This window comes from Furipterus horrens, unplaced genomic scaffold (assembly GCF_987537825.1).
Source record: "Furipterus horrens unplaced genomic scaffold, mFurHor1.1.pri manual_scaffold_1, whole genome shotgun sequence".
NCBI classification, from domain to species: Eukaryota; Metazoa; Chordata; class Mammalia; order Chiroptera; family Furipteridae; genus Furipterus; species Furipterus horrens.
Window position 1 is genome coordinate 110,184,259 of NW_028327171.1, and position 12,679 is coordinate 110,196,937.

The 12,679-nt window shown below is 34.4% G+C and overlaps 1 protein-coding gene across 1 annotated transcript in view; it reads right to left on the reverse strand.

Annotated features, from left to right (window-relative positions):
- The window catches only part of FYTTD1 (forty-two-three domain containing 1), a 36,041-nt gene that overhangs the window by 4,332 nt on the left and 19,030 nt on the right, over positions 1-12,679 (reverse strand). The window contains exons 3-7 of the mRNA XM_090277952.1: positions 12,075-12,223; positions 5,170-5,282; positions 3,368-3,464; positions 2,899-2,960; positions 806-880 (exon numbers count right to left, since the gene is read on the reverse strand). Of these exons, the coding sequence (XP_090134078.1) occupies positions 806-880; positions 2,899-2,960; positions 3,368-3,464; positions 5,170-5,282; positions 12,075-12,223 (496 nt within the window). The remainder of the gene's footprint in view (positions 1-805; positions 881-2,898; positions 2,961-3,367; positions 3,465-5,169; positions 5,283-12,074; positions 12,224-12,679) is intronic.

A 12,679-nucleotide genomic window follows, 5' to 3' on the forward strand; every position in this document is an offset into this window, starting at 1 on the left:
CAAGACCTGATCTTCTACTAAAACAAAACCTCTGAAGTCTTATTAAAGACCCAGCTTACCTTCTTCTAATTTCAATCATTAAATGGCTAGAGAGAGCAAAAACTCCATCCACTTAGAAAGTTTATAATGCAATAAATATAAAGGAATAGTTAACTAAATTAAGGTTATCTAGATAAAAGAACACTCTATGAAGACTTTAAAAAGAAGGCACTTAAAAAAATGTTCAAAATATACTGGAAGAAGAGAAGGGAACAAGTAGATATAGTTTTATTTATTATTATACATAAAAATAGATTATCTATTATTTGTTATATACACACCAAACTTTAAAATAAAAATGTAAAATTGTTGCCCTGGCTGGGTGGTTCAGTTGGTTGGAGTGTTGTCCCATATACCAGAAGGTTGCGGGTTCGATCCAGGAAGAGCACATAGGCTGTGGGTTCAATCCCTGGTTGGGCGCATAGGAGAAGCAACCAATCGATGTTTCTTTCTCACATGGATGTTTTTCTCTCCCCATCCCCCTTCCTCTCTCTCTCTAAATCAATAAACATATCCTTAGGAGAGGATTAAAAAAAATGAAATTGTTAAAAGTGGTTACTTTGGGGCAGTAGAACCAGGAATCAAGGGAGCTTTCACTTATAACTTTATGCGATACTATTTTTCATTTTGTACCTCAAATATTACCTTTACCCTTGTCTCAATTTATCCTAACTTGGACATTATACTCTGAGCAGAAGTCTAGTACCTTCCTATTATCTTATATACTGAGAGTTTATAATTTCTGTAAAATAAAGAAAAGACTTACACTGGGCACTGCACTGCTCCAGGGTTATCAATGGAAACAGTCAAAATTCCTCCATTTGTGGTGGAAGTCCGCCATCTAGTTACAAAAAACCAGAAACTTCATTAGAATAAAGTTTGTAAATCCTATAATGTATTAAACATAAAAAACATACTTTTCAAAGTAGATACTACTTTTCTTAGCTTTTCATAAAGACAGCATCTTGGGTGTAAGAAATCAATGCTTTAATTTACTAAATATTTTTCAGCGTAACAAACATACACACATTTTATAAAACAAATAATACAAAAAGGCTTTCGATGAAAAGCAACAAGTCCTTCACCCCACTATTCTCCCCTTCTTGCTCCCTAGAGGCAGTACTTTTCACCTTTCCTGTTTTTACTGCTTGCTGGTTACCTCCAGTTTGCTAAACAAGATGCCTGTGTAGTATCTTACTATGATTACAATTTAGCTCAGAACACTTCTTTAGTTTCCCTACCCAATTCTAAATGTTTTGATGGTAGTATCACTATTTTACTCCCATTATAACTTAAAATATACCATATTTTTCGCTCCATAAGACACACTTTTTCTCCCCCTGAAAGTGGGGGGAAATGTCTGTGGGTCTTATGGAACAAATATTGCGTCACAGATGGTGATGTGTATTACCTGACCTGGGGTTCCCAGAAAACTAGAAGAGTACTTGAACCTTAAAGTTTCTCCTTATTTGTTAATGACAGTGATTATGGTTCTTAATACCGCTGTTGACTAATGTTCACTTTACATGGTTGAAATATTATTGTTATATTTTATTAAATATTTTAGTACTCCATTTGGTTCAGAATATTTTTTTCTTGTTTTTCTCCTCTAAACCTAGGTGCATTGTATAGTGTGAAAAATATGGTACTTAAATATCTTTCTTTCAGTTGTATCTGGACACCATCCCCTCCCCACTTAGTATAAAAGAATAATAGTACCTCAAGTCCTTCCTTCCACCTTTTCTCCCATTTTTTATCAGCTCTACTTTTATAATTATGTCAGTCAGAATTTGATATATACATTATATTCTGTTACTAAATTAAGAATTTTGTGCTTTTTTCCATAGGTTGATACTCAAAGTTCAAAACAGATAGCATTTATATTACAATTATATAAATATTGTTCATGTAGAAGCATACAGGCTATGATTATCATTTCTTTCTTATGGTTTCCAATGTCACAACTCCGGTGCAAAAGAATACTGCCATCATCAAGTTCAAATAGTTCTCTTTCTTATACTCTGATTGCTCAAAATCATGCCCGATTTTAGTTGGCATCATATCTGGAACATGACTGTGTTTTGTTTTCCAAAAAGTAGCTATAATTTTAAATAGTTTAATCTCAAAACCTGATCATATTGATGGAATTAGAATGTATAACTCATACTTGGAAAGTGCAATTCTAACAGACAAAAAAAATATTTAAAAAAAACCTTAACAGGGGTAAGGGGAAAAAAAGAATATGTGAAAGGGAAAATATTCTAATGTTTTTAAGGAATTACAAATTTTCTAAAAGCTCTATTCGATTTTGTTCTATTTATTGACTGAATAGATTCATTTGTATAGAAGCAGTTATAGAAAATAAAGGGCTATTTCATTAAAATTGATTAATTAGACAATAAAAAAATTAAAAATAGAACAATGGTCCTGGCTGGTGTGTGTGGCTCAGTGGACTGAGCACCGACCTGCAAACCACACAGTCACTGGTTCACTTCCCAGTCAGGGCACATGCCTGGGTTGCAGGCCATGTCTCCAGCCAGGGGCACGTGAGAGACAACCACACACTAATGTTTCTCTCCCTTTTTCTCTCCCTTTCCCTCTCTCTAAAAATAAATAAATAAAATCTTTAAAAAAAAAATAGAGCAATGTATTTGGTGCTAAAACTTTTATACACTGTCGTGAAAATACAAAAGGTTTCAGGGGGAAAAGAACAAAAAAGGGATTCATTTATTTCAGGCTCAATGGTTCATTTACTTTGGGTCTCATTTAATTTCTTTTGGACTAGGTTACAAAGTATTTTGGGTTGCTAATATTCTGGGAGTTTTCAAATGATATTTTGAAAAACAAATTGAAACTTACTGACGAGTTCTCTTTGCTACTACATCGTCTAGCAGTTGTTCTGTGTTCAACTGGGCCTGAACCTAAAGAGAAAAAAAAAGCAATAGATCCCACAGAAAGCAGAAGACTTGAATTCCAAAGAGCTGTCTCAAAATTTTATAACCCAGTGTGACATGTGTATGAATATAGGAGAGGGGCATGTGTCTATTCTGGAAACACCTCTTTGTTGGGGTTCTGCATCTGAACAAGTAGTAAAAAAAAGGTTTATTCCCAAATAACATGTTAAATTTTTATAAGCTGTTGCTATTAAGAACAACAAGAGAGAATTGGGGCCGGGTGTGGGGTGGGGAACTAATCTGAAGTCCTGTTCTCCATTAGCTAAACCCAACTCCAACTTCAACCATGGGCCATTCCTATGATCGAGGACTACTAAAAATTGATGCCCAGGATCCTTTGGATAAAACGAAAACATCGCCAAGGGTTTTTGTACCTTTAGGCCTCTTCTGAAAAGAAAAGTTGCCTGTCGAGTGTCCTTCTGATGACTTAATTTATTTCCATTCCTGGTATAATTGGTTGGAATGTTATTTCTAAAAAAAAAGGAAAGAAACAAAACACATATATATGAATAGTCTGAGCCATTTAATAACTTTCAAATATCCTGAGAAAACAATACACAAAAATAGTTAAATTCATAGGTTGATAATGTGAAGTACACTAAACATAAAGACTCTGAATTATTTCCTTATTTACATGAAGTTATAGAGATCTGATTTACAAATATCTCCCTCTGTAGCATATTACCTAACAACCTGGTTAATTTTGAGCTAATTTATCTTGCAAATATTCAACTCTCTAATATTCCAAACATAAAAGATCTCTTTTGAAGATCTTATAAAACAACAATTTTATTGCTATTTCTTAAATTTGGTGAAAGATGTAAGTACAGATTTATTTATAGGATTAGTATAAAGAAAATCACACCTAGGCACATCATAGTCAAAATGGCTGAAAACCAAAAATAAAGAGAAAATTCTGAAAAATGACATCTTTTCTAGTTTTCCTTTCTCACTTGGGAAATTTTATGTATTAACATAAATCACAGAAGAACTTACATCTTCCACAGCTCACTCTCTCATACACGGAACAATGTACTCTTAATTATGTTTGACTTGACCATTAGCGATCCTTTCTAGTTTCTATAGAAAGTTGATAAAATATAAAAAACACATTTTTATATTTATCTAATTTTTAAAAATAAATGCTTAAATGTTGCCTAATCTTATCTCCTATCTCATAGAGACTCAAATGCAAAATTACACTAGCTAGCCCAACAAACATGGGCTTATTAATGGCTCATATAATTGACAAGTTCCCTTTTCCAAAAGGTACTACCAAATGATTTTCAGCCTGGACTGGTGTAGTTCAGTGGGTGGGGCACCATCCTGCAAACTGAAAGGTCGCAGATTAAATTCCCAGTCAGGGCACATGCCTGGATTGTGGGCCAGGTCCTCAACTGGGGACATATGAGAGGGAACTGATCAATGTTTCTCTCCCTTTCTTTCTCCCTCCCTTCACCTATCTCTAAAAAATAAATAAAGTATTTTTTGAAATGATTTTCAAGAAAAAGAGTTAATATTTAAGTAAAACTGCAATTCCAGCCATTCTATTTATACAAACACTTTATTTCAGGGTTTTTGTTGTTTTAAATTATCTTCTATAAAAGATGAATAAATAGTATTTGAAACTGAAATAACAAATTTCACAGTTTGTCAACTTCCTTTGTGCCCTCTTTATCCTACAGAGGAACAGAATGCCATAACAATAAGTCATAAATTTTAAGGTTTTGTTATAGGCTTTCAATTTAATATAAAAATAATCTCAGCCTAAGAAGCATTCATACAGAATTCTTTCTAGTGTGCTTTTTCCACAAATAACATACACTGTGAGAGTTCAGAATTCCTAATTTTGATTCTGGCTGAGGTATTTTTACCAAAACAATCACCTTTTGCAATTTTATTCTATATGTCAAGAGAGGTAAGGCAGCAGAGTGATGTTTTCTTTTAAAGCTTATAATTAGTTAAATTCATCAATAATACTGGGTCTAAGAAATAAGAAAAACTATTTGTAAATGCTTCCATGTTGGATGATCAGATAGACATCCCCAATATCTATCTTGAAAATGACCAGATAACTATAAGAATCACTGAAAATTTATTCCTTTGAACACTTAGGCAGGAAGTATAATCTTTATTTATGCAGGATAACATTATTATCTTATATTTGAGTACTTACTTTCTATTTAACTGGTTAGGTCTCTTGAGAACTGCAACTGGTTTTCTCTGCACTTCATTTTGTCTCAGAAGGTTTGTCTTCCTTTTTAATGCTGGAAAATATCGTTCTATATTCTTTCAGAAGGCAAGAAACTATGTTAGTAAGATTGCTTTTTGCTATATACCTATTCAATAAACATTTCTGAGGCAGAAGGGAGAGGGACTGACACTGCTTAGATGTGCAGATTACAGAAACAGAGAAGCTAAAATGGCTTGAATATTTCCAGTTGAAATGACTGAAAAGACAGTCATGTTATACCCAAAATACTTGCAACAAAATAATTAGGACAGAAAAATAAATTTTTCTACTTTGGCTCTTATCAGTTTGAAGTGCTCTGGGAGATGCATAGGCGATGGAGAAACATATGTCTGGAGCTCAAGAGAATGAAAATCAGAGATGTAAATTAGGGAATCATTTGTATAAACATGGTTTTTAACATCAAGTAAAGGGTAAGAGGGGCAAGTTCCAAAACAAATGTGTGAGAAAGAAAAAGGAGGTTTTCAAAGCAAAGAAACCTGAGTAGAAATGGTTACAAAGAAAAAAGAAATAAAGAATATTCAAAGTCATAGAAAAGAAGCACATGAAAAAAAATAAAATAAACTACAAAAATAAAAATGTGTTACTGAATACTAAAAAAAAAGAAGCACATGAAATATCGACTTCTTCTCCCTTCCACATATATAAATTCAATCCATCATTAAGGCCTAATTCAGGTTTCTCTATTTTCCATGAGGTCTTTCCAAAAGTCCTTGACAATATGGACCGTATCTTAATCTGAATTCCCTTATATTTTAAGCTTATGTAAAGTACTTAATAAATATTAGATGGACTAAAAACTTAAAGAATTATAATATATCTTCATTTTCATGAACATTGGGCAAGGAAATAAATATAAAAACAGGGATAAAGAATTACCAGGAGTATAAAAGAAATGCTATGATATCAGACTAATGGCCTATTTCAAGCTTTGTATTTTGTCTTTAATAATAACACCAAGAACCCTTTCATAGGTAAATGTGTAAGCTCCTATGATGCTGTTGTCAGGTTATTTTCCTTCAAAGTACCTGCCATATTATAATCATATAGTTATTTGTGTGAGAATTTATTTAATGCTTGTATGTGTTCTCAAAGAGGATATGGATTTTCTATTGAGTTATTGCAGAATCCATTGCACCTAGCACATGGTGGGTACTCAGTCAACATTAGTTAAATGATAAATACATGGAAAAGAACTGTAACAATCCATTAATACATAATGAATTTGTGTTCTATGGATTCAAGGTTTGTGTATGTGTATAAATGTATTCCTACGGATAAGTGTGTGTGCGTGTGTATACATATAATTTTTTTTGAAAGACAACACGTATTTATTTGCAATTCAAAAAATATATAGCTATTTGGGGGACAGTGATTCAGTCCAAACCCAAATAGTGTTCTCTCTTTCACAATAATTTTGATATAAAAAATTATTCCTTGCAGGAAAGAAATTAAGGTATTTAGTTTATTTTTAATGTTGATTTTATTAAGGTATTACATACATACAATAAAATTTTAAGTGTACAGTTTGATGAATTTGGATAATTATATATAATTGTGTGTCCAAATCATAACCAAGATATAGAAGAGTGTCCTCACTCTAAAATGTTTCCTGTGTGACCCTCCACTGTCAATTCCCTTCCCTCACCTGACTCCTACTCCAGGTAATGACTGATCTGTAACTATAGTTTCTCCTTTTCTACAATTTCACAGCATGTCCTAGGAATAAAGTTGCTTTGTTCAATGTCATTTTGTTATAATGTTGATGAGATGCCATCAGAACCTAACTCTTGTTTATATCAATTAGCCTACGGGGAAATTTTTTTTAATAAACCCTTGTGCTTAAAGTTGAAGAATCTATCCTCAACGTTAAGTGAGAATTTACTGTAAGTAGAATCACACAATATAGTCCTTTGTGTTTGACTTCTATTGCTTAACATGATGTTGAAATATGTCCTTGCTGTCTTTGTATTAACATTTATTCCTTTTTATTGCTGAATAAAATTCTATAGTATAAAGTGATTATTTTTAACTGTCAAAACAAACAATTAAAACTACTATTAGCAGAAAATAACATACATACGTATATATATGTGCACACACACACACACATACACACAGCAACAATTTTTTTTTTTAACTTCACAGAAGTACTAAACGGTTTAGTATTATCAGAAGTAAGTTAAAAGTTCTATGAAACACAACATACCTACTGTTTTGGGAAATTTTAACCAAAAAAGTTTTAGAATTGACACTGACAAAACCCCTGAATAACTTAAACACAGATTTACTTCTTGGTAGATATTTTAAATTTACTTTCTCTAACAAAAAAGAAAATTCATTCTTAGAGACAACCATTCCTTTCTTAGCACAGCTATTTGCTCTATTTACATTACTAGTATTTAGTAGTAATGTGAGTGAGTATGTAATCTTTTCCACTTATTCACTTCACAGATAGGAAAAATATGTTTTTATTGAAAGAAAATCTCACAAATATACATAAAACTATAAGGAAGAGATAAAATAATAAATCTAATTAGAATTTTTTTAAAGTGTAAAATTTTGAAGTACATATAGCAGTTCAAGGCCAATTAAGTTATTTAGGTGACTTATGTAAAGAATGAAAAAGGATGGTATGAGTTATTTATATGTAGATATTTTCTAAATTGCTGAAAAATAATCCTCTTCATAATTATTATATTGTATCCTAATCAGTCTATTAATCTATATTCAGGTTGAGGAAAGGGTTTTTAAAAGAAACAGCAAATTTCAAACCATATCTTTGCCAAGAAAAATCATTCAAACTTGAATATATGAATCTTATAATCCAGTACCATTGTTAGTATTCTATAATTTAACATTTTCAATTTTCACACAACTCAAAAGACTACATGTGGTAACTTAAAAGTTTTACCAGAGCAAGTAATTATTAACAGTTAAACCCAAACTCTCTTCCAGTATCCATATATCATGAATGTTTTTTAATTTCAAGATCTGTGATAAAGTTTTAGAGGAGAGAAAATCTGTTGGTCGTGGCAGAATTGAAACGTTAAATAAGAGATCTAAGACAGTTGTGGTTCTTAACCAGAATACACACACTGAAGATAATTTAAGCAATAAATGTTCTGAAATTTTTTACAAGTATATAGTACTTTTATAATCAGAGAAACCAAAAAGATTAAAGATAGAAGAGTAGAACATTAAAGTCCTTGGTGGCTCACCTACTGAACAAGAAATAGAAGAAAAACGATTTGTGAAACTATTCTAAGGAATGCTTTAGCTAATTTCAAAATTACTCATTAAGATGCAGGTAAAACCAGTTAAAATTTGAGAATTAGTTAACTTATGGTAGGTAAATCATTGTAACTGTAGTTAAAAATATCAATGAGAAGACAGTTTTCTACACAAGAGAAATGAAATGTACATGGCAACATTATTTATAATACCTAAAAAGTGAAAACAACCAAACTGTCCATCAACTAGTGAATGGAGAAACAAAATATGTATATCCATATGATGAAATATTATTCAGTAACAAAAAGGAATGAAATATTGGTACATGCTTCAACATGATGAACCTGAAAACAGTCATGGCTAAATACTTGACCAAGTATTATTGTATGATTCCATTTATGTGAAATGTACAGAAAAGACAAATTCATAGAAAATGTACAAAAAGCAGATTAGTGGTTGCCCGGGACAGATGATAAGGTACGACTGTAAATGGACATGAGATTTCCTTTTAGTGATAGAAATGTTCTAAAATTAGATTGTTGTGATGATTGTATAATGGTAAATTTTTTTAAATTCACTGAAAATTATATGCTTAAAACAAATAAATTTTGTAATATAAAATTATACCACAATAATATGTTAAAAATCTCTCTCTTTTTCTCATACACACACACACACAAGTGTGCACATGTGGAGTTTCTGGAACCTGTAAACATAATTTTATATTATTTAACCCTTTGAGTGCCATGCATAATTGCTAAAATTCGTGTGAGAAATACCAGGTCATTTTGCTGAGAAATGCAGAGTTTATGAAAAATGTCTGTAAAAACATTATTATTCATAATAATTGGCTGAAAATTTCATAACATATAGTAAATACACTCTTCTTTTGTAAGCAGTATTCTCAAAAACATTATTGCATTACAATTATTATAACAATTATTTTAGAAAAAGTAAATTCTTTCCTTCAATATGGCTTTTTAAGTATAATATATGGCATAATACAAAATTTATAATTACAATTTGAAAAAACACATAGCAACATGGATAACAAGCAAAAAGTATGTCAAATATTGCATAAATTTTTGAAAAAAACAAACTTCATAACGTACAAAAAAAATGAACACAAACAGCATTCACACTAGAGACATTTTTCAATAGATATCAATAGTGAAAAAGTTTATAAACAAAAATGAAATGCAAAAACAATACGATAATAGTAAAATGTTTATATATTAACTTGTGGCTATTGATGCATCTTGGGTACAGCCCTTTGTCACATCTCACACATACTGTTCTTGACCTGCTTTTTCTTTCCGGTGTTGAGCATTCCTTACACAATCTTCGTTTTCTTTCTGGAAGCATCTTTACATCATATATGTGTGAGGGACCGGGTGGATTTACTTCATTGCCGGATTTGTTAACAGTGTCTTGACTTCCAGCCAAGATGGAGGTGTAGACAGACACGCTGTGTCTCCCTCCACAAATAAGAAGGAATACAACTACCTCAAAACTAGAAACAACCAGAAGTTCCAGAAAATCAAACTGCATGGAAGTCCAGCAAACAAAGATATAAAGAAAAAATACTCATCCAAACAGGTAGGAGGGACGGAGCAGGGGTGGAGAGGATGTGGTGTGGTGGCAGCAGAGGCGGCGCAGCGGTGCACCGGTGGAAAGCACAGTCACACGTTTTAAAGTCAGGAGGGACACCTAGGGAGCACTCCCAGCTCCTCAGTGAACCTCGCAGCTCACGGTACCAGCACCGGGGATAATCAAGCCTCATTGCTTCTGACTGTGCAGACCAGTGGGGGTTGGGGTGGAGGCAGAAATTTCCAGTTTCAGCAGAGTCTGCTTGTTTAAAGCGCCCCCACAGCCCTACAACGTCTGCAGACCCTCCCATTCTGGGAACAATGGCCAGGGCAGCAGCTAGAGGGGCGCCGGTCCGGTGCGGAAGGGGAAGAGGTGCCTGGAAAAGGGGCAAGTGCTGGGCTGGTGGCATTGTTCCCTCTCAGACCCCTCCCCCACATACAGCATCAGAACATGGTGAAACAGGTCGCCCTGTACTAACAAATCCCTAAGGCTCCGCCCCTTACAACGTAACAGGAGCGACAGCTCTACCTGGGACGCAGAGGCAAACACAGGAGCCTGTCAGAATGAGGAGACAGAGAAGTATGGCCCAAAAGGGGGAACGAATCAAGGTTCCAGTGGGAGAACTAAGCAACAAGGAGATAGCCAACCTCACAGATGAGGAGATAGACAACCTAACAGATGCAGAATTTAAAACACTGGTGATAAAGATGCTCACAGGCTTGACAGATATGCTCGAATATGGCAAATGCATAAGAGAAGAAGTGAAGACTATGCAAGTGAAACGAAGGAAAATCCACACAAAACCAATGGTGAAGGGAAGGAAACCGGGGTTCAAATCAATGATTTGGAACATAAGGAAGAAAAAAACAGTTAACTAGTGCAGAATGAGGAAGCAAGAATTGAAAAAAAGATGGAGCTGGACATACAGGTCCAGGAAGCACGGAAGGTCCCAGGTGAGCTGGACCCAGAGGGGACCACACCAGGACGCATCATGGCTGAGATGCCAAAGGTGAAAGAAAAGACAGAGTCCTGGGGGCAGCAAGAGAGAGGCGGAGAGTTGCCTACAGGGGGGTGCCTACAGGACTATCAGCTGATTTCTCAGAGGACACTTTGCAGGCAAGAAGGGACTGGCAAGCAGTATTCAATGTGATGAAAGGCAACCTGCAACCAGGATTACACTATCCAGCAAGGCTATCATTTGGAATGGAAGGGCAGATGAAGTGCTTCCCAGACAAGGTGAAGCTAAAGGAGCTCATCATCACCAAACCATTATTATATGAAATGTCAAAGGGACTTACTTAACAGTGTCTCTAACCTCATGCCATTCTCTGGCAAGCTCTTCTATTATGGAGGTGTTGAAGTTCAATCGAGATATTTGTTTGTTCCCACCTAAAAAAATTTCCTTATAAAGAATGTATGCATTTAGCAGCATTCTTGATAATACACTGAACACAACCTTCTTCCAATACTTTAGTGTTCTTCTTTCATCCAAATACACGTAAAGCATCAAATCATGCACACTGCATAGAGTTTCGATGATTATTGCAAAGATAAATGAAATTAAAAGAACTGTTTAAAATGAAGTAAAAATTATAACAGAATTAGTATGTCAGTATTTGAACAAGATAAAAATTCAAAATTTAAATCAACATGAGAAAAAGTTATATCAATATATAACCTGAGGTACAAAAAAGAGAACAAAATATAAAATACAAATTTTTCCATTGTTATTTACATTTATAGCCATTGAAAAGAGTCGCTGGGAGTGATGCTGGCACTTTTGGGAAAATTTGTCAGCGTCATTCACAGCGACACTGGCACTCAAAAGGTTAAGAATGTGGAAATTTAGGTATTGCTCATGAATAACAATGATTTTTATCTCGTTTAATTAATTACAAAAACCCCAAAGTACTATGTAAAAAAATGAAAATACTCAAATAAAATGCTTTCTCAAGGTCATTCACAAAATATTAGTACAAATACCCAAAATCAAGCCATCATCCTACCTTGTCACTTAGAGGTGGCCGATTCATAGGACTCATCCCTTTTCGAATTCCAGTTGTTTTCCTAGCTGCAAGGCCAGTGATGACTCCATAAGGACATCTCTTTCCAGGCATTATTCTTCCTCTATGACTCAGACTATTCTTCCCAAAACCTGTAGGGAAAAAAGAAAAAACATCAATCTAAGAATGCAACTGAGGGGCACACATGTCACAAGATATTCTATAGTATTACTTATATACATATAATTACATAAAATATCTCCCCTGGCTGGTTTGGCTCAGTGGATTGAGTGTCGGCCTGCGAGCTAAGCGTCGCTGGTTCGATCTTCCAGTCAGGGCACATCAGAGAAGGAAAACTCTGATTCCAAAAAACCTCCGCTGCCTTGCGGCATACCTCTTTAGGGGAAAGGCTAAGGGAGTAAACCCCGACAGAAAATCCAGAGCCGGAGTCCCTAAGGTGGTTTGACGTGTAGTCAACACCGGCAACTCCTGCGGCGCACCTGAAGCCAAGCTGTATTGACTCCGTCTTTCCCTTGGGCCCTTCAGCTGCGAAGAGAGGGGGAGTCTGCTGCATGGGCAACAGCAGACCCTCCATATCACCCTGCCCA